The 18089-nt window shown below is 48.9% G+C and overlaps 1 protein-coding gene across 1 annotated transcript in view; it reads right to left on the bottom strand.

Annotated features, from left to right (window-relative positions):
* Positions 1-205: 205 nt before the first annotated feature.
* Positions 206-18089, bottom strand: part of s1pr2 (sphingosine-1-phosphate receptor 2) — a 28702-nt gene continuing 10818 nt past the window's right edge. Inside the window, exon 2 of the mRNA XM_062532840.1 lies at positions 206-1734. Within this exon, the coding sequence (XP_062388824.1) occupies positions 443-1549 (1107 nt within the window). The 5' untranslated portion in view covers positions 1550-1734 and the 3' untranslated portion in view covers positions 206-442. The remainder of the gene's footprint in view (positions 1735-18089) is intronic.

Here is an 18089-nt window from a genome sequence, read left to right as displayed (position 1 = left end):
TGTACAAACAGCGAACCCATAGACAGATGGTGAACACACACAGGTGTGTGTGTGTTGTGAAAGTGAAGTCTTCATGCCCTGCTTTGTGGGGGGGCTCATTATCTCATAGTCCAGGTTCTGGACGGCCTTTCGTATTTAACCCCCCGCCCACCCACTCACCCACCCCACCCTCTCCCTGGAGTCCCCTCAGCTCATTGAGGCCCCCTCTCCCTTCCTCCACCAACCCTCAGTCTCAACTCTTACACTGACTCATGCTTACACACATTCACACACACACACACACTCAGAATGACTCTCTCACTCACTCACGCACACACTCTAACATACACACACAAACATACACAAACATACACACACATACCAACACACACACACACACACACACACACACACACACAGACACTCAGTCAGGGCCTCAGCGGGGGGCACATTAAGGGCAGAGTCAGACGCAGGTGGTGCACTCCTGCATGATGGGCATGCTCTGGTGTTCGTGTTTGTTGGTGCAGTGGTCCAGGGAGCTGGAGCTCTTGAGCGGCATGCAGTGGTCGGTGGCGCGCAGCAGGCCCCAGCAGCAGAGCACGCGCAGGAACTCCTTGCGCATGTCCTTGCTCCGCAGCGTGTAGATGACGGGGTTGAGCGCCGAGTTGAGCGTGGCGAAGCCGAAGAAGATGTCGGCCTTCTGCAGGATGGGGCACGAGGCCATGGGGCACGACGTGTCCAGCAGGAGGATGGTGAAGGCGGGCAGCCAGCAGACGATGAAGACGCCCAGCACGATGGTGACCGTCTTGAGGAGCGCGTACGCCTGCGAGTTGGCGGCCGTCTCCTGGTGGCTGTGGCGCACGATCAGGTAGATGCGCACGTAGAGGATGACGATGGAGAGCAGGATGATGCTGAAGATGGCCACCACGAAGAGGATGTAGCGCTTGGAGTTGAGCGGCAGCACGGCCGAGCACTCGTTGAGGTCGTTGATGCAGTTCCAGCCGATGATGGGCAGGCCGCCCAGCAGGATGGAGGTCACCCAGCAGGCGGAGATGAGCAGGAACATGCGGCACGTCTTGTTGGAGCCGTACACCTTGACCTTAGTGATGGCGATGTAGCGCTCGATGGCGATGGCCAGCAGGCTGAAGACCGAGGCGGCCAGCGCGATGAAGGCCGTGCCCTCGCGGATGAACCACTGCACGGGCACCAGCTCGAACGTCCGCGGGCCCGACAGGCAGATGTTGGCGATGTACGCCGAGCCGGCCAGCAGGTCGGAGAAGGCCAGGTTGCCGATGAAGAAGAACATGGCCGAGTGGAACTTCTTGTTGCGGAAGACGGCCACGAGCACCAGCAGGTTCTCCAGGATGATGATGCTGCAGATGACCACGAAGAAGATGCTGAGCGAGTTGAGGCTGTCCTTCTTCCGCATGCGCTCGTCCAGCTCGCTCTGGTTCATGTGCTTGGCCACCAGGTAGTGCACCTGGATCAGGGTCTTGTTGTAGTACTGCGAATACTTGCTCCTCATGGCGACGGCGTGGCAGACCACGTTGGCGTGTCCGGCACTGGTCATTTACACGCGGCCCGGTTCTGGTTCTGGAAGGACGCCTCGGAGCCAGCGGTCATGCTTTCGCCTCGGCCTGGGTGATGAGGCGTGAAGGGTGGGCGGTGGTGGGGGGATGGGGGCGCGATGGACGAAAGGAGACGGTCTCTCCCGGCGGCACGTCTTCAAAGGCCCAGAAAGCTCTAGCGGGTCACCTGTAGGTAAAAAAGACAAGAAGAGGACTCCGTAAGAACACAGGTGAGGATGTAAGGACACACGTAAGGACACAGGTGAGGAGGACATAAGGACACAGGTAAGGATGAAAGGACACAGGTAAGGATGTAAGGGCAAGGATGTAAGGTGAGGACGTAAGGACACAGGTGAGGAGATATAATGAAAATTCTATAGATAATGTCACAGTAAACGTTAACTGAGGTACATAGGCGAACGTTTGCGAACAAGTTTCTGCTTGCCTTGTGCTTTTGGTGAACATTTGCAAACACTCGCAAACAGCCTGTGGAGGTAGTTCTCCCTAAACATACACTGGACATGAGCTTGACGAAGGCACCGCTCCAATGGAATGTTAACAGCAAATCGTTCAAATGCAACTTCAGAGAAAACATGCTCGCCACAAACGTTCACCAATGAACTCATCTCTGCACAGTATACAAACACAAATGTTCATGCAGTGTGTACGTGCAGGTGAAAAACTGTAACACAGTTCAACAAAAGACAAGAGCACCTAACACAGAGCCATTAAACATCCGTTTGCAGGAAATGCATCATTTCCCACTCACGCAGTGCAGGGACTTGCATGTTTCTCCCTGCAGACTCTTGTCTGATGAGTCAAGGCCGCGTTAAACTCCCTGCTGGACTCATATGACAGGGGAGTAGGAGGCTGAGCGGTTCTCACAGGCCCAGTCAGGGCCAGTGTTGAGTAAGAGTGTTTTACCAGAGAGCTGCCTGGAATTCACCAAGCGATCCCGGACTTTATTCACACGCGTCCGTGATAATCTATTGAGATTTGTGCAAGGCTGGACATCCAGTACCACTGTGTGTGTGTGCGTGTGTGTGTGTCTGTGAGTAAGTGAGTATGACTGTGTGTGTGTGTGTGCGTGTGTGTGTGTGTGTGTGTCTGGTTCCTATTTCACACCCCCACACACTCTCACATTCAGCGGCTCAGCCAGGGCTTTTTAGAAGACAGTCAGCAGATGAGAAAACTCGACTTGCAATTGAACAAAAGAAAACTCCAAGAAGCGACCAACACGACCCCAGCCCACTGACGATTTCCAGCCATGTCTCATCATCATCATCTTTAGAATGTAACCAAAATGAGGTCTTCATGGCCTCGTTGTGTCAGTTGTCACAAAGTGACGAACAAAACCCTAGCTGCTAAAAAAACAACTATCAAGACTCGTGATCTTTCAAACGTCAACGGTTCTCATCAAACTATGTTGACTGGAGGCAAACACATAATTACTACTAAATACCACAAGCAAAATGGCCTTCAAAATTACAGGTCCTCAATTATAATTTCTCCTCATATTCCTGAAGCTGTCTGCTCTGCTGTGTGTGTGTGTGTGTGTGTGTGTGTGTGTGTCTGGCTGACTGTAAATGGACGGCAGAGCTGCTTTGACTACTACATCACTACTAGTACTACGGCAACTACCACTACTACTAGTTCCTACTACCACTACATCCACCATATGTTGCTTCCAGAGCTCTTCAAGCAATTTCTGTAACTGTACATGTCAGCATGTTTATCTGAGTATCTTCCCTTTTTTTCAGCTGAAAAACTCCAAACTGGTGTGTGTGTGTGTGTGTGTGTGTGTGTGTGTGTGTGTGTGTGTGTGTGTGTGTGTGTGGGTGGGGGGGTGTTAGCCATTGTCTTTTCTTCCCCGACTCCTAGCTCCCACTCTTAACCCAAGGTCTCTCGATAATGAACCGGTTAGTCATTTCCTGGCCTCTTCATTACAGCCAGAGAAAAGAAACACAGGAAATCAAAAGCTGCTGTGGTCTCATCAGACAATATGAACTGAGAACAAATTTCAGTTGAGATAATCACTGATACTGTGGCCAGACTTAGCGCACTGATGGCCATTTTGCAGATACACTGCACGCCAAGTGAACACACACTACATATGACGTGCAAGTGACGGCAGAGTTCAGCACTGAATTTTAGTCATAGATTCAGTGGGAAGTCTCATAATCAGTCAAGTTTGTTCAAAAGTTAAGTAGCTGTTTACCGTAATTTCCCAAATATTAGCCGCGGCTTATACAATGATTTTGCAAAATGTCTTCAGCTATGAGGTTAATACAGGTGGGCAGTTACAGTTTTTCTCAATTGTTTACACACAATTTCTGGTGCTTGAGACACAATTCCAGTAATATGTAGCTCATGCACCAACCTCCTGAACCGATTCTGCTGAACTATAAGCACAATTTCGGCTTTACACTCAAATTGCAGTTCTATAACACACTGTTTTCAAAACACTACACACAATTCTGTGCATTAGACACAATTTTCATGAAGAAAATCTCTTGTTTTCACAAAGAACACACTGCCACTCAAATTCTAAAGCTAACTGCCCTACCATGCACACTGACTCATCAGATGGGCAAACTCCTGTCACACAGTCTTACAATTAGCAATCAGAGCTTTAGTATTACAGTATAGTAGTACAGGCAGAGGCAGAGCCAGAGGAGTGAGAGTAAGAGGAGGAGGATGGGGAGGCCAAGGACCGTAATCTCTGATGAGATCCGAGCCACTAGAACATTGCAGTGCTGCGTATCAATACAGTACAGTACCGGACAGTACAACACAGCTCAATGAGCACAGTAGTACAGTATTGCCTGTGGGCTGTTCTGTAGGATTGTATCAAGTATTTTTTCTGTAAGTATGTTTCAAGTATTTGGGGATACTATTTGTTTGGCAGCCGAAAGATTACCAACACAAGGGCTTCTGTCTCCTGAACAGGAAACTGAAATCATGAGCATTGTCCTGGAAAAAACGGCATAACATTACGGGAAATACAAAGCAAAATAATAGAAAACAATGAGATATTTCAAAATATTGATAGGGTAAGCATATCAACTTACTGTATCAGCTTATCTACTGTTTGTAGTACTGTTTGTAGTGTAACACTGAACAAAAAAAGGCCCAAGTCATTATAATGAATGGAGAAGAAGTGTTTTCAATTCATTGCAGTGTTTTACACTGAGCACATCAGTGTTCAACTGGTCCTTGTAAATGTCTTGATATATGATGGTTTGTGTGTGTCTCTTGAGAACAAAAGAGCATTTTGAGGAGAAATTGCATTGTGGAGAAGAATTGTGGAGTTTTGCCCATTGTGTGTGTTGTTTTGGATTTGTGTGTAGAGTTCTGAGAATATGAGGCATGTTTTCAGAAAATGTGTGTTAGCAATCGAGAAAAACTGTAATACGGTGTTATGGATTTGTTTCTTTTGCAATAAAACACTGTCCTGCGGCTTATACACAATGCGGCTTATATGAGGGACATTACTGTAGGTTTGTTCAAATCTGACAGTAATTGAGCTGTGTAATGTGCAATAGGCTAAGTATCCACGCCGACTTTATCTTTGACAGGGATCAAAAGTTGCGAATTTAGTTGCGAAATCAATTGTTGTCCAAGGCGGTTTAGAAAATTACGAAAATGTCATCTCATCTAATACTCCTATGTCCACTTTTCAAAACCAGACTCTGCAGTGGCGAGTTTTAAGACACACCACCGCATTTCAGCACATAGGCCTAGGACTTCCACTTTTCACAAAGGCCCTGACGCATTGGCTGAATTCAATAACACTTACAGTAATTTCCTGCGCATTAACCGCATTGTGTATAAGCCGCAGGACAGAGTGAGCAAGTTAAAAGAAACAAAATCATATTAATACCATATTAACTGTATACTAACCTCATAGCTGAAGAAATTTAGCAAAATCAATGTATAAGCCGAGGCTAATAGTTGGGAAAATTACGGATAGCCGCTGGCCTAGTTGTCTCAATTCTAGTGCAACTGAAGGGCAACTGAGCTTTCACTGATCACGCCCGCCCATCCATCTCCGCTCTCTCCTCTCTCCTCTCCTCCCACAAGCCTATTCATCACCCCGCCGCGCTGCTCTGTCATCCAAACACGCCGGGTCTCGGCCCGCAAAGCTGTGAAAAGCTCCTGACAACATTGGGCAAATCCCGCGCCGGGCCGAGAGACGGCCGAGAGCGCGCACCCATGTGGAATGGCATCTGGAGACAAAGGCAGGAATCTCAGACATCTGTATGACGCACACACATACACACACACACACACACACACACTCTCTCTCTCTCTGTGTCTCTCCCTCAGTCGCATACTCACACACACACACACACACACACACACACACACACACTCTCTCTGTGTGTCTCTCTCAGTCGCATACTCACACACACACACACACACACACACACACACACACACACAGACACACACACACACACACACACACACACACACAGATACTTCTTCACAAACTACACACAAAATCAACAAACCACCAAAAATACACCTCTTCAAACACTCTGTGCCACACACATTCTCTCTCTCTCTCTCTCACACACACACACACACACCTTACAAAGACATGCAGTTGCACACTGACAGGTCCCAGACACAGCTGCTTCTCTTGTGCCAATAACAACCTGCAGACTGTTTCCTCACATGGGGACAAAGAACAATGGCCTCCTTCACAACCAAGCACTGCCCTTCAACCTGCATCAACCTCAGTCCAGTCACACACAGTACAGAGAGAGAGAAAGATAGAGCGTGAGAGAGTGTGAGAGAGCGCGTGAGGGGCTACCTGATCACCCATTGTCGTGGTTAATCTGTCAAAACCGCATCGTGATCATTAGCCAAGACAAAGGTAGCGCTTAACCACCAGTGCAAGACTACGCATGACATACTGTATGCAGGTGCAGTAGGGCGCGACAGGCGTTCACTGCCTTGCAAGACAAGCTGATGCAAAAGAGAACCACACAGGGGAGCATGACACACAGCTTCTGCTGCAGTCAAAGCGCAAACAATGGCAGCTTTTGGAGAAACCATCTCCTACCAATGTGCAATCGGTAAAGACATAGAGTATTGATTTCAACAGATGCGGGAGGAGATTGCTAAAGAAACATCACAGGTTTTTTTCTTCCTGTCTGATGTGTGGGCCTTTGAAGGGAAACACAAGACACGACAAAGGCGCCAAAAGGTGCAAGGTGACATGTCTAGCGACGGAATCGAGACAAGACAGTGCCACCGAAATGAGTCAGTATGGATGGCCGAGGTCACGAGTATGTGTACAGGGTCTGGATACAATCGGTCGTTATGGTTGGGTCGCTCTTATCGGGCGATCGATGCTATGCACACGTCCGTCACGTTGTTGTGGTTGCGGAGGCTCCAGGATTAAGTCGAAAGCGACCATTCCCATGGTGATGATGTGACTCCTGTTTCAGTTCTCTGCATGCGCACGTACGTGTGTGTGTGTGTGTGTGTGTGTGTGTGTGTGTGTGTGAGCTCCGCTCCACTCCGCACCACATTCATTAGGGGCAGGCACTCCTAATTTGTTTGAGTAAGGGCAGTCGGAGGCCGCACCGTCGCCACAGAGACCTGGACGTCTTTCATCGGGGGATTTGACAGCACGTGAAACTTGACGGGCTGGTTTGGCATGGAAAGCCGTCTCGACACATTCCTGCTCTCCCCTGGACACACACACTCACACACACACAACGTCCAAACACGAGCATAGATAGACGGTGACGTTGAGTGTGTATCTCTGTTCAGGAGACATTGTGCCCAACCCCCCCCGAAAGCGAACATCAACCATGTACTCAATTGCCCTTTATCATGCATATGGAGGCCAGGATGGGTTCTGACATGTCTAACATGAGAAAGCAACAAGCAAGATTAGGCTAAAGAAAGAAAAGCTTCCTGTCTTATCATCCATCCAGTTGCTATTGCTTGTATCTGTGGTTAACCCTATGAGCCCGACGGACGCAAAGTGCGTCAAAAAACGCACACATTTTCTTTGTTACATTGCTCCGCTATTATTAGTCACAGCGAGATGAAACTTATATTGCAGGAAAGAGCAGAACCGGGGCTTTCCAACGATACTAGACACTTGTCTGTACGATCAAGTATGAAAATAAAATAAAATGATGAAGTTAAATCAAAGTATATCATATTTACAGTCTATATTGCTCTGCGTTCACTGGCGCATCCAGAACTCTCGCTTAAATTACTCGCGGACCACGCATCGCACAGACATGGCACGCATATCAAATGAAAGAGGAGAAGCAGAGCTTTGCATTGATACCAAATACATCGATAATTTTGTATGATAAAATCAGACGAAGTTACAAACAAATAATAATGTCATATAGCTTTGGCTACCTTTACTCTCGTTTGATTTCCTCGTGAAATCGCGATCAAAAAGATTTGGCACGCATGTCAGATGAAAGAGGAGAACTAGAGCTATCCACAGATACCAAATACAACCTCCTAGGCCATAAAACAGACGAAGTGACAGCGAAATAATAACTTCATTTAGCTCCACTTACCTCGTGTTTTGGTGTGGAATAGCCTATGTTCATAATCCAATGTTATCATGTGTTTCTCTATGACAAGTCACGTTCATAACACGGTTTTGAGATCCTAGCACACTCCTGTATGGTATCCAATTCAAGACTCATATTGCATCCAAATTTGTTTGACAAATAAACACTTTTTGCCTTTACTTTGTTCATTGCAATGCAGTAAAACAAATATTATAGAGAATCATCATCTGTGCACGTCATGTGTGCTACCGCAAACAAGTCATGTCAGATCAGCTAGTGTCACAAATATGGAGTGCAAAAAGTGCCAAAAAGTCATTTTTTCATCACTAAATAAAAATTGCCATTTATTTCTGGAAGGCACACACCACATATTTCTGTAAATTGCTCAGCCCCAAAGTATACCTCCACCATGGTTCTTATATTGCTGTGTTCAGGACAGTCAGGCCTACATAACCATGTACGTTTTGTCGAGATGTGAGCTTGCTGTGGTGAGATACACATCAAAATGTAAGAATTTGTATAGTACGCTTTTCAACTTTTTATTATTTAAAAATCTAAATCAAATCAATGCAAGTATTTATACATGATATTGTGGCAGATCTGGATAGCCTAGACTGTGCTGAAAAAAACAATGTGTAGCATGTGTGAATGGCACTTACAATGACCAGGATAAATGCTTCTAACTAGAGGTAGTGAAAATGCCCTTAAAACAGCTTAGGGCTCATAGGGTTAAGGAACTGCTTTGTCTGCTTTACACACACACACACACACACACACACACACACACACACACACACACACACACACACACACACACACACACACACACACACACACACACACACACACACACACACACACACACACACACACACACACACACACACACACACACACACACACACACACACGCCGCAGCACTGGATGTATGCTGAGATAACAGAGTGAGATTAAGAAGTGTGAACGAGGGGCTGGTGGTTGCGGGTCGGCCGGGAAGGGAAAACACGTCGGGCTGTATTGTTCCACAAGCAGAGCGTGCTGCCAGCCTATTTTAAGGCCAAAGGAAGTGCCCTTGCTGACAGAACGAACATCCCGTTCAGACCTCAAAGCCCGCCAAAGAGGCCAAAGAGACCAAAGAGCTAAAGAGAGGCGAGAGAGAGCGAGAGACGAGATCAGAGAGACGAGATCAGAGAGAGAGAGAGAGAGAGAGAGAGAGAGAGAGAGAGAGAGAAAGCAAGACAGATGGGGAGGAAGCATGAAACAAGAAAGAGAGGCAGAGGAAGCAGACTGAAGTGGTGAATAAAAACTAAAGACAGCACAGCGAGGGGATTCAACAGGTGTCATCACAGCAGGAAACCATATCAGATCAGCTCGGGGGTTTTGCAATACAGAACTACAAAAACTCTGTGCAATGCTTTTTGCTGGTGTTGTTCATGCAAGCACATTTCACGTGCCATGCTGTTTGAGAGTGAGATGTTTGACTTGCTTTACATCATGACAGCTGCAGATGTTAATCGATGATGACAAACTAAATCTAGCAAGATCTGGTCTGAACCGCTCGCTATTTTGTGCAACTGGAAGGAAGTCGCCTGACACACACTTGTGCTTTGTATCAGTCAACTGCTATTCTTGGTACCACTCTATAGGCTATGAGGCAACAGCCCCCTATGCAACGGGCCCCAGCTTTGGGTGCTGAAACACTCGGTTCTTGTTTTTTCTTCTCTCCTCGGAGTTTCGTCCTCTTTTCACTCTTTCCAAAGATAGGGGTGTGTGTGTGTGTGTGTGTGTGTGTGGTGTTGCTGTGGTGGTGTGTGGTGGTGGCGTGGAATGGATGTGTAGGAGGTGGCCGTTTTGTTTGGGGAGGAGAGAATGTTGTTATGGCGTTGCGGTGGTCTTGCAGTGTAGACGAGATGAACTGGTTGCTGCTGGTGCTGTTGGTGTGAAGAAGGTGATATGGTGTTGGTGTTGTTGTGATAGTGCAGTGTTGTTGTTGTTGTTGTGTATGAGGTGGTGTTTACTACCGTAATTTCCCAACAATTACACAGCTTACGCAGCTTACACATTGATTTTGCAAACTTTCTTCAGCTTTGAGGTTAATACATGGTGGCAGTTAATATGCCATTATTATGGTTTTGTTTCTTTTAACTTGGATGAAGCAATGTCCTGTGGCTTATACACAACGCCGCTAATACACAGGAAATTGCTGTGCAATAATGCATCTTCAGATTTAAAAAAAGCCAGCTTTATAATTCATTTTTAAAAGATGTCTTCCTCTGGGCCCATGTTAAACAAGTGACACTGTAATCCCACTCCTCCACATCAGACGCCGTCCGTTTAAACCTGACAGCAGCACAAAGACCCCAGGTGTTGTTTGTGTTTCCCAGCAACACCTGATAAGTCCCAATTAGCGCTCCTCAGGGCCAGCCTGGCGACCAGGGCTCCACTCAACACCTGTTACCTGGCTCAGGTCACAGGTCTGCAGGACATATCCACTTTCCCCTGGGTTCCACACACACGCAATCTACAGATTTCTCTCTCACACACACACACACACACACACACACACACACACACACACACACACACACACACAGTTGTCTGTATTCCCTCAACATCCACTCAACCACACACCAACGCCACACAAAACCCTCATACTGAAACCCACAAGCCCACACACGATACACACCAACACCCACACAAAAACAAACACCCTCAAAACACACACAAAACACACACACACACACACACACACACACTCTCCCCCTCTCTCTCTCTCTCTCTCTCGGCGGTCTGTTTTGCCTGTTTGTCTCTGATTCTGTCATGGTCCACATATGTGTCATGCAACATCCTACAGCACATCTATTTTCAGGCTGTTAACATTTACATTAAGTCCATCAGCAGTATCGACATGATAACCACTTCCTACACACACACACACACACACACACACACACACACACACACACACACACACACACACACACACACTACAGTGCTCCTTCCGCTGTGCCCCTCCTCCCCCCCTCCTCCCATGGATGGATGCCCTTCCACTTTCCGGCTTTTAGATCGGTGTGATGGGCGTGAGAGGGGAGTGAGAGGGGGGTGTGGGGCGCTGGGAGATGCCCTCTGCGGCTGCTTTTATCTGTGATTGGGTGCCCTCTGATCCATTTCTGGCTTAACGCGCGTTAGCACGGGCCAGTAAGTGCTCCCTCTCATGCGCCTCAACCCCAGCGACACCCCCCCCCCCCCCTATCACTCCTACCTATAGTGTGAATATGCCCCAGTGTCTCTTACTAGTCTCTCTCTCTCTTTCTCTCTCTCAATGTCCATCTCTCTCTCTCTCTCTCTCTCTCTCCTCTATCTCTCTCTCTCACTCTCCTCCTCTCTCTCACTCTCCTCCTCTCTCTCACTCTCCTCCTCTCTCTCACTCTCCTCCTCTCTCTCACTCTCCTCCTCTCTCTCTCTCTCTCTCTCTCTCTCACTTTCACTGTCCATCTCTCTCTCTCTCTCTCTCTCTCTCTCTGCTGTGGTTGAGGTGGTAGCTAACCTCCTGCAGAGATTAGACAAGCGACAGTGAGAAAGGCACCAAATAGGAAGGAGAGAGGCCAAGTGTGCTTTTGCGTTGGCGCCGCAGAAACCGTCTCTCAAAGAGCAGCTTCGCCTGCTCTCGCTTTCGAAACCAGACATGAGAATACCACAGCGCTGCAAACCATTCTTCATCCACAGCAACACCTCTAGGCTCTTCGCAAACTGAACTTTGCGTGGTGCTTCTCTCCACGTTGTGGCATAGCATCCGCATGTAGTTACTGGTACTACTGTGTAGACCGACCTACATTTCTCGTCCTGTAAAAGCACCACCTGTCTATGCTTGACCTGTCTATCACGTTGCACTGATTTTGCACTTCTGGTTAGATGCATACTGCATTTTGTTGTCTTTGTCAAATCTAACAAAATCTATCAAATCTAGATACAAAACACCTCATACGTAGGACACTCATTTTTTTGTAGCGTGTTTCCTGTGTTATTAACCGCATTGTGTATAAGCCGCAGGAGAGTGTTTCATGCAAGTTAAAGGGGAAAAAAACACATTAATACCATAAGAACTGCCCTCGTGTATTAACCTCATAGTTGAAGAAATGTTGCAAAATCAATGTACAGTATAAGCCGCGGCTAATAGTTGGGAAATTAAGGTAGCACTGTACAGCCCTAGTCTTTATCATACAGGCCTAAGCTTTATCATTCAGAGTCTTTATCATTCAGAGCGTTTAGAGGGAGTGAGGCTGGGCCTGTGGAAGAAGCTAGAGCTGGAGTGGAGCTGGAGCTGGAGCTGGAGCTGGGTTGGAGCTGGAGCTGGAGCTGGGGCTGGAGTGGAGAAGCATTTGACCAGGCTGCACAGCCAGGCCTCACTGGAGTGAAGCTGTGGCCTAGCAGGAAGGATCCTCGAAGCTCTGCTTCAACCGTCTCGGTTTTGCGGCATTCACCCACTCACAAAGGCCTCTCTACGTGCCAATCGTTTACGCTATCTCTTTCTACTCTGAACGACACTCTCTCTCCCAACACTGGTTTTGCAGAGAAGAGAGAAAGCCACAGAGCACTCAACAGTTCGCTTTCACATCCTCTGTTTCGCACATCCACTCACTAGATGACTAGTCTAGACTGCTGGGAGCCAAACACCGACAGGCTTCTGTGGCTGCGAGCGTCTCATGGGAACATGCAGTGTCCTTGTCTGTGTGCGTGCATGCGTGTGTGTTCCTGTGTATGTGTGTGCGTGCGTGCATGCGTGCGTGCGTGTTCCTGTGTATGTGTGTGCGTGCGTGCGTGTGTGTTCCTGTGTATGTGTGTGCGTGCGTGCGTGCGTGTTCCTGTGTACGTGACGTGTGTGAGTGTGTGTGTGTGTGTGTGTGTGTGTGTGTCGTGTGTGTGTGTGTGTCGTGTGTGTGTGTGTGTGTCGTGTGTGTGTGTGTGTGTGTGTGTGTGTGTGTGTGTGTGTGTGTGTGTGTGTGTGTGTCGTGTGTGTCGTGTGTGTGTGTGTGTGTGTGTGTGTGTGTGTGTGTGTGTGTGTCGTGTGTGTGTGTGTGTGTGTCGTGTGTGTGTGTGTGTGTGTGTGTGTGTGTGTGTGTGTGTGTGTGTGTGTGTTTTTGTGTGTGTGTGTGTGTTTTTGTGTGTGTGTGTGTGTGTGTGTGTGTGTGTGTGTGTGTGTGTGTGTGTGTGTGTGTGTGTGTGAGTGTGTGAGTGAGTGTGTGTGTGAGTGTGTGTGTGTGTGTGTGAGACTGTGTGACTGTGTGTGCATAACATTAGGCATGACGCCGGGAGCGGCATCAACAGCAGCAGATGTTCACACCGACTCACCCTCAATCTGACAAGTCATTAGGCAGGAGGGTAGGATAGAGGAGAGGAAGATAAGGAAGGTGAGGCAGAGAGAGAGAGGGAGAGAGAGAGAGAGAGAGAGAGAGAGGGAGGGAGGGAGAGAGAGAGGGGAAGAATAGGAGATAGAGAAGAAGGCAAAGGAAACAGAAGGGCAGAGGGAGGGAGGGAGGGAGAGAGGGAGGGAAAGAATAGAAGGGAGAGGGAGAGTGAGAGAAACCAAGGGAGGGAGAGGGAGAGAGAGAGAGAGAAAGAGGGAGGGAGGGAGGGAGGGAGAGAGAAAGAGGGAGGGAGAGCGGGCAGGTTGCAGCTCGTCCGGTCTGCCCCAGCTGCTTCAAACTGAGCTGCTAACGCTGGACCTGCCACTGGGGCTCAGGGGGACCCCAGCGCCCAGCCTGCTCTCCTCTCAACCCCCCGCCTCTCTCTAGCACTCCTTCAGTCGGTCTATCTTTCTGCTTTTCAGTCTGTCTATCACTCCTTCAGTCTGTCTCTATATTTCTGCTTTTCAGTCTGTCTCTCTATCACTCCTTCAGTCTGTCTCTATCTTTCTGCTTTTCAGTCTATCACAGAGTCGATCTCTCGCTCTTTTCAAATTTCTCGGTTTCACTCACTCCCACTGACTCAAGGCGACTCTCCCACTCACTCTCGTCAGTCTTAATCACATGGGGCATGACGGACTACTCTTCTCTGTTTACGGCCCCGCCGCTCTCTTCGTCTTTCAACACTTACGCGCTCTCTCCCTCCCTCTCTCCTTTCCTGCCTTTCATTCCTGTCTGCATTCTCTTTCTCACATGGCTTTTTGACACTTTTTTTTCTTCTGTCACTTTCGTCAATCACATTACCCCTTTTCTCACTCTCACTCACACACTCACTCACGACACACGTGCCCATCTTTGCCCCTGAAGTGCCCTCAGGCCAACCCACTCCCCACACACATACTGTACACGCATACACACACAAACACACACATAGACACACACACACGGCATGTTCGATCGGTGCCTGCATGCTACGTAACCATTCTAGGAACCTCCCTCGCTGCCGCCGGATTATTGAAGTTCTCAGAAAGCTGATGGCGGCTGGCTGGCTGGCTGGCTCTTGCTTTCCAGTTCAGTTTCCGACCTGCAGCGTGGAGGGCCAGTGGAAGGGACAGCGGCACTCCCAGCTCTCCCCGCTCTCCCAGCCAGGAGCCCAGAGGGACGGCCTGCCTGCCTGGCTGGGACGGAGTGAGGCGACAGGAGGGAGTGCCGCTGCGCCAGGCGTCACCTCAGCAGCAGTCACGCGGAGAAGCAGAAGGCTGGAGCGGGAGAGGCAGAGGCCCGCTGCTACCCCGGCTGCTGCTCGTGCCACCACCACTGGGGCACAGGTCGCCAGGCCTGGGCTTGTGGCTAGAGGTGCGAAAGTGATGCGCCTCGCAGTGATGTGGTCATGGCAACGGAGGTTTTGTTTGTTAGTGCCAGGGCTGCTAGCGACGGGGTTTGTGATGGTGATGGTGAGGGCTATATATGCAGCTTTATCTGCCTATGTGGTCTACGGAGGTAAGTATGTCACAAATAACTTGTTTTAATAATAACATAACAGTGGTAATATGCCGAATTGAAAACAACCTACCACTTCCTTTCTTTTTATTACACCTTCAGCTGTAGTGCTGAGGAGTCGCAGCGCTGAGTTTTGCTGGTAATAAATGCAGAGTTCAGGCCTGCAACACATCATGCTGGTCCTGGCTGTCTGCTGGAGACTGTCTCCATGAGGGGTGTCATGACCAGATGGCCCCTTCCCTCCCTCTCTCTCTCTCTCTCTCTCTCTCTCTCTCTCTCTCTCTCTCCTGCCCTCTCTCCCTCCCTCTCTCTCTCCCTCTCTCTCTCCCTCTCCCCCTCTCCTGCCCTCTTGCTGGGGTTATCTCAGGTCTGACAGGGGACAGCTGATAGGGATGTTCGAGTTGGTACAAAAACACACACTTAGAGGCATGACAACCTTCCCACAATCCGCTACCTCCCACATACAAATACACATGGAGCCACCTGCAAAGTCAGAAACACACACATACATCTAAACACAATTAAACATACACATGCACATACAATCATACATGCACAAAACCTACACACACGTGCACGCACACACACACACAGCTGTGGCACGTACAGCGAGCCCATCTCCTTCCGCGAGCTTATACATTATCGGTTTTATCTGACAGCTCAATCTTTGCTGTGGCTGGTGGCTGAGCATCTGTGTATCGGGTTAAACATTAAGCCCATCTCTGCCCCGCACTGCCTACATACTCTCTCTCTCTCTCACACACACACACACACACACACACACACACACACACACAACTCTCACTTCTGACTGAATGGAAAAAGAACTGGGGACATCCAGTGAAACTTCATCTGAGCAACAACAAAAGCTTTTCTTGTCTTCCTACTGAGTGAAAAGGTCATTCTTCACCCATGTATATAAACATCTTCCATCTCAAACGCCTGTGCAAGACAAACAGGAGACTTTAAAATCATGCAACATCGCTTTTATGTCTTTACCATAACTTCTGAATGACATCACTGTTGTTTGGTCTCAAAGTAGACGGCATATTGCACCATTTAAGAGAGAGATTTGGCATAGGGTATTTCACTACAGCAAAGCCACAAGAATGGGGGAGAGCAGAAAGAAGCAGAAATGGGGAAAAGTCAGCTCACACAAGAGTGGAAACTTTGGTGTGTGCGTTAAGTGTCTGTGCCTACGTCAAGGAGAGAAGACGATACAGAATTGAAAGTTGCATGGCTTTTGTGGTGAGTGCTTTTGTCTTTTTTAGTTGTGCTACTGGTGTCAACTTCAAAGGGGGCGCAAATGTGCCTCCATCAGCACCAACGCAGCAGTAACCGAGCAAGTGGGGGTGGTGGTAGCGATGAGAGGGAGAAGATGTACAAAGAGATAAAAACCCACAACCACCTGAAGAACAAACCTATAAAAAAAACTCCACTAACTCATACCAAATGTCTGTACATAAAAGAGCTATGATGAAATTACAACTGCAAGACCTATGACTAAAGCTTAGTCATTAGGCACTTCAGAAATTCCATGTTTCACATAAAAAAAACAAAACAGAGATTTGCATTTAAGATTTCAAAATGAGATTGGTATTTTACCAAACCAACACGAACACATGACGATATGGGGGCGGTGAGGATCTGAGATGTTATTCCAGCGGGGACTTTAATCACTGCTCCGCAGGGCAAGAGGAGGGAGCCAAGTACAGCCCCTCGTTAAGCTAATTTATGGTGTTTGGAAATTCATCATAATTTCAGCACAAGGCCATTTGAGGGTGGAGGGGGGGAAGGCGGAGGGGGCTTGTGTTTGCTTTTTCTGCTTATTTGTAATTAAGAGAATGTAAGCCGCCCCACTCCTGACTTCCCAAACCAGTCCCTGGTGGTGTTGCAGTGGGGAGACTGGTGACGAGCTGGCTGGTTGTGTGGTGGTGGTGGTGGTGGTGGTGGTGGTGGTGGTGGTGGTGTTGGTGGTGGTGGTGGTGGTGGTGGTGGTGGTGGTGGTGGTGGTGGTGGTGGTGGCTGCACAGTGTGTCGCGGGGGGAAGTTGACCAACCGGCCGACCGAGCGCCTCAGCGGTGGTGCGTTACGCCGTCTGTCCCCTCCGCGCGACCGTCTGGCTGGCTGTCTCGGTGGCATCCGCCACCGCGGCTTTTTCACGGCTGTGCTCGTTAGCTGGTGGGGTGCGGAGCGTCGGGGACACAGAGGAGGAGGAGGAGGAGGAGGAGGAGGAGGAGGAGGAGGATGAGGGGCTGGGGGGATGGGCTCCCACAGAAAGAGGTCCCAGAAAATGGTAATAATGATGGAAACAGGGGCACCGCAGAGCCTCGAGGAGCGCCCACCCCAGTGATCGACGGCTCACCCAATCTGCCCCATGGGGGGTGGGGGCAAAAGCTAAGGGAAAGGTGACAGGTAGGTGCGTGGGGGCTCCTGGCTCTGGTTTTGGCAGCTCCTGTAATACATTCACCCCCCTGCGCGTTCCTGTCAGCCCCCACCCCCAGGCATGCAGTTTGTAATTAGCCTGAACTATTCTTTCTTTCTCGCTCTCTCTACCTCTCTCTTTTGCTCCCTCCCTCCCTCTCTCTCTCTCTTTTGCTCTCTCTCTCCCTCCCTCCCTCTCTCTCTCTCTTTTGCTCTCTCTCTCCCTCCTCTCTCTCTCTCATGCTAGACAATTTCGTGTGGCCTCTTCCTGATTCTCTTTCATTCTGCGTTTGTATTTACGCGACCACATCGCCCCCTCTCTCTTGTCCCCGCCCCGAACCCCGAACCCCGAACCCCACTCCCCACAGACATGTCCAACTCACCGCACACATCAAAGCCAAAACGCCACAAAGAGGTGATTAAAAACTCATCGGGCAGGATTAATTTTGGAGCACTCTGAGAGACAACGTGTTCCGCGCTGCTCTTTATACTAAGCCCTCTTGACACGTTTTTTTCCTTCCTCCGCAGCCTGCTGAAGGACTCAAAGGACTCAAGGACTCAAGGACTCATCCTTAGGCCCTCGGACCCGTCCTTAAACCCACTCCTTATTAGACCATTACGGGCTCTGCTCCATTAGTTTACAGTGCCCGTTA

This window comes from Sardina pilchardus, chromosome 3 (assembly GCF_963854185.1).
Source record: "Sardina pilchardus chromosome 3, fSarPil1.1, whole genome shotgun sequence".
Lineage (NCBI taxonomy): Eukaryota > Metazoa > Chordata > Actinopteri > Clupeiformes > Clupeidae > Sardina > Sardina pilchardus.
The sequence above is the reverse complement of the archived record's forward strand: the minus strand, read 5'-3'. Positions and strand labels throughout refer to the sequence as shown.